This window comes from Pediculus humanus, genomic scaffold (genome assembly GCF_000006295.1).
Source record: "Pediculus humanus corporis 1103172107733 genomic scaffold, whole genome shotgun sequence".
In the NCBI taxonomy this organism is placed as follows: Eukaryota; Metazoa; Arthropoda; class Insecta; order Psocodea; family Pediculidae; genus Pediculus; species Pediculus humanus.
The window spans coordinates 399060-403165 of NW_002987336.1; the positions used below are offsets into that span (position 1 = coordinate 399060).

At 23.1% G+C, this 4106-nt stretch overlaps 1 protein-coding gene across 1 annotated transcript in view; it reads left to right on the top strand.

Moving 5' to 3' along the window:
* Positions 1-1003, top strand: part of Phum_PHUM323880 (Globin D, coelomic, putative) — a gene marked incomplete at both ends in the record, with an annotated part of 9861 nt that extends 8858 nt beyond the window's left edge. Inside the window, one exon of the mRNA XM_002427462.1 lies at positions 827-1003. Within this exon, the coding sequence (XP_002427507.1) occupies positions 827-1003 (177 nt within the window). The remainder of the gene's footprint in view (positions 1-826) is intronic.
* Positions 1004-4106: the final 3103 nt, after the last annotated feature.

Sequence of the window (4106 nt, forward strand, 5' to 3'; positions counted from 1 at the left end):
AAAAAACGTTTAAAAAAAAATTTTTTTTTGTTTTTGTTTTTGTTTTACTTCCGTTTTAAAATCGTTTTTCATTGAATTTTAATGTTTTTTTTTTTTTTATTATTATATTTAACGGGTTTAAAAACCGTTTTTTTTTCGAATTTTAATTTTATTTACATTTTTGTTTTATTCTAATAACTTATTCACGAAATGACAAAAAAAATTTTTTTTTTTTTGTTTTAAGTCTATAAATCTTTTCCGAACGGCCCGTTCAAATCGACGACGACGACAACAACGACGTTCGTAACGTTTTTTTTTTTTTTTTTTTTTTTTTGTTTTCACGACCGTTTTTGTAATTTATCGTTTTCCCCCTGCCTCCCTCTTCCTTTTCTTTTATACCTTTTTTTTTCTCATCATTTTTTATACGTACTGTTTTACGTTCGTTTTTTTTCCTCTTCTTCACGATACGTTCGAACGTAAATTAACGCCTACACCTATCTCTATCTCTCTCTCTCTTTTTTTTTAATTATTTTCACGAGTTTTAAATTATTTAAATTATTTAAATTTAAAAAAAAAATAATTATAAATTTGTTTTTTGACGTGTAAAAAGAAAAATATCGTCGTTCGTTTTAATTATATACCTTAGAAAAAATAAATAAATAAATAAACGTTCGAAATAATAATAATAATAATAAATAATTCAATTTTTTTTTTTATAACGAGAAAATTCATTTCGTATCGTTTTATTATTATTATTATTATTATTTAATTGTACGTAAACATTTTAAATTTATCGGCGGAAGTTTTTAAAAATGTCAAATTCGATTTAATAATTTTTTTTTTTCAGTTAGTCGGTCCCCAATTCATATTAGCCATAAAACCATCGTTGGAAAAACAATGGGACGAAGAACTTGACGATGCGTGGACGCATTTATTTAAAATAATTGAATTTGTTATGGTATCCTCGATGGACGACGACAGAAAGGATCAAAGGACCCTCGAAAGATATATCATATATATATAAACAACGTAAAAAAAAAAAAAAATATCGTCACGTCATCATAATCATCGTCATTATTAAATTATTAGTAAATTTATACGTTTAATGTTTGGCTTACGAGACAAAAAAAAAAAAAAAAACAATACGAATTTAATTTAATTTAATTTAATTTTTTTTGCGGTTGATTTAGTGTGAAAAAAAAAATTAACGACAGCAAATTGAACATCCCCTCACACTCACACCCCCCCCCCCCGTTCTACCTCTGTGACCCTAATAATAAAAGCTATCGAATCAATTTAAAAATGTAAAAATGAAAAAAAAAAGTAAAAAACGAATGGCTTAATTAGAAATAATAATGATAATAAAACGCTAGAAAAATAAAAAAAAAAATTATAAATTATTTTTTTGTAAATTGTAAAATTATTATTATTATTATTATTATTAATAAATCGAAATTATTATTATTATTATTATTATTATTATTATTATTATTATTATTATTATTATTATTATTATTATTATTATTATTATTATTATTATTATTATTAAGTTTTATTTGTTTAATTCATTTTTTATCCTTAACTTTTTTATTAACCTTTCGTAATCGAATAACGAATTAAAAATTTCTTTATTTTGAAAAGAAAAAAAAAATAAATAAATATGGCGACGAAAAAAAAAACGACGAGACAAAAAAAAAGGTGAAACAATTATTATTATCATTATCATTATCATCATTATTATTATTATTATTATTATTATTATTTTAATTAATTCGGTTTAATTTATGTGTGTATATTTTTTTTTTAAATTATAAATTGCTAAATATAAAATTTCATAGATTTTATTGATTTTTTTTTTTTATCTATTGACACGTTTTTTTTTGTTTCGTTTTTTTTTAAAACTCTCATAACAATGACACTTCAAATTATATTAAAAAAAAAAAATTTTGATAAATTTTTGCGGCTTCTTTTACTTTTTTTTTTTTTTAAAACATTTTTAAGGTTTTTTTTTTCTCGTTTTTTCTCGTTTTTTTTTTTTTTTTTTATAATTATTTTCGCACAACAATTTCGACACAATAGATATTATTATTATTATTATTATTATTACGAAAAAAAAAAATTTTCCAACGACACGAACACGTGAAATACCTTGTTAACCTTTTCATTTTGCGGTCAAAACCATTAAAAAAATTTTTTTTTTTTTTTACTTTTGTATTTGATAATCCAAACGAACGCACGAACGCACGCAATTAAATAACGATAAAAACCAATTATTATTATTATTATTAAGTTTTACTTCAAACAATAAAATTATTTTTAATAAATAAAAATTAATTAATTAATAATTAGGAATCGAATGGCAACAAATAAAAAACGACAAGCGACAAACAAAAAATGCGATAAAGAAAATAAGTTCGAAGGCCGGTTAAAAATATTAAAAAAACCGGAAATTGCAAAATTAAATTTTATATAATAAAACGGAAGTGTAAGTGAATTCAACGAAAATGTAATGTGTGTTTATGCGTAATTGAAAAGTAAGAACTTTTTTACCGGAAACTTTTAAAATTTGACTTTTTTGGGTTTTTTTTTTTTTTTTTGCCGTTGGCGACTTTGAAAATGTCGAATTTTACTTTAACGGAAATTCTTTTTGTAACTTTTAATTAGTAGTTTTTGATTTTTTGTGTTTTTCGTATTAATTTTCGTTAGATTTTATAAATTTTAACTACGTAATAATCGTGTTTTAATAAGAAAGAGAAAAAAAAAAAAGAAATCAAAACTCGAGTTTATCCTTTTATGAAGATATAAATGTATATTCGATACGTTAATTTGCGACACAGTCAAACTGTTTTATATTGTCCTCATTACTTTCTCTCTCTCTTTCTCATTTCATTCTTTTCTATATTGCTCTCGAACCCTTTTTTTCATTTCTCTCTCTCTTTCTTTCAATTCTTTCTTTTCTGTCTTGCTCTCTGTCTCAATCTTTCATTTCTTTCTCTTTCTCGCTCTCATTTCTTACTTTTCTATTTTGTTCTCTATCCCTTTCACTCTTTCTCCCTCTTTCTTTTCTATCTTGCTCTTTACCTTATTCTTTCATTTCTATCTCTCTCTCTCTCTTTCTTTTCTATCTTGCTCTTTGTCTCATTCACTCATTTCTTTCTTTTATATTTTGTTCTATATTCCTTTCACTCTTTTTTTACTCTCTCTCTCTCTCTCTCTCTCTCTCTATTTCTCTCATTTCTTTCTATTCTATATTGCTCTCAACCCCTTTTTTCATTTCTTTTTTTGTTCTATATTGCTTTCTACCCCTTTTTTCGTTTCTCTCTCTCTCTTTCTTTTATTTCTTTCTTTAATATCTTATTCTCTATCTCATCCTTTCGTTTTTCCCTGTTTCTCTTTCTACGATTTTATTTATTTTTAAACGTTTTTTTTTATTTTTTGTAACTTAGTTTTCCTCTCCCTCCTCCCACCAAAAAAAAAAAAAATTCTCGAAATTTTAACGAAAACAAATAAATAAATCCTCGCGTTTAACAATTTAAAAAAAATTTATTTACGCGTTTTAAACTTTATTTACGCGGCGTAAATTATTTACGCGTTACGAATTCATAAACTTTAAATAAATTTTTTCAAATGAAAAAAAAAATTTAACGCCAAATAATAAAACAAAAAAAAAAAAAAAGAAAATTAAAAATTTATTATTATCGTCGCCGTCACTTTTATTTTTATTCTTTGTTTCCTTTCCTTTTAATCGATACCTTTGTTACATTTGAAAAGCAGAAGAAAAAAATTTCCTTTTTTTTTTTTTATTATACACAAACAATATAATTAAATTTATTTTTACCCGAAAAAAATAATAAAGGAAATTAACCGAACAATCAAAATTATAAATAAAAATTGTTTTTTTCTTTTCGTTTTTTTTTCGGGGGGGGGAGAAAGAGGGGGGGGCTTTTCTTTTATTTAAACCTTTTGTTTCTTTTTTTTTTTTTTCTAAAATTTCTTTTGTCAAAAAATTATATTTCCCTTCGTGTCAAAAGAAAAGAAAAAAAAATCTTTTGTTTTTTAAAATAAGAAAAAAAATTTTTTGTTTGAAGAGAATTTTAATAAGAATCTCGAAGAAAAAGCAATAATAA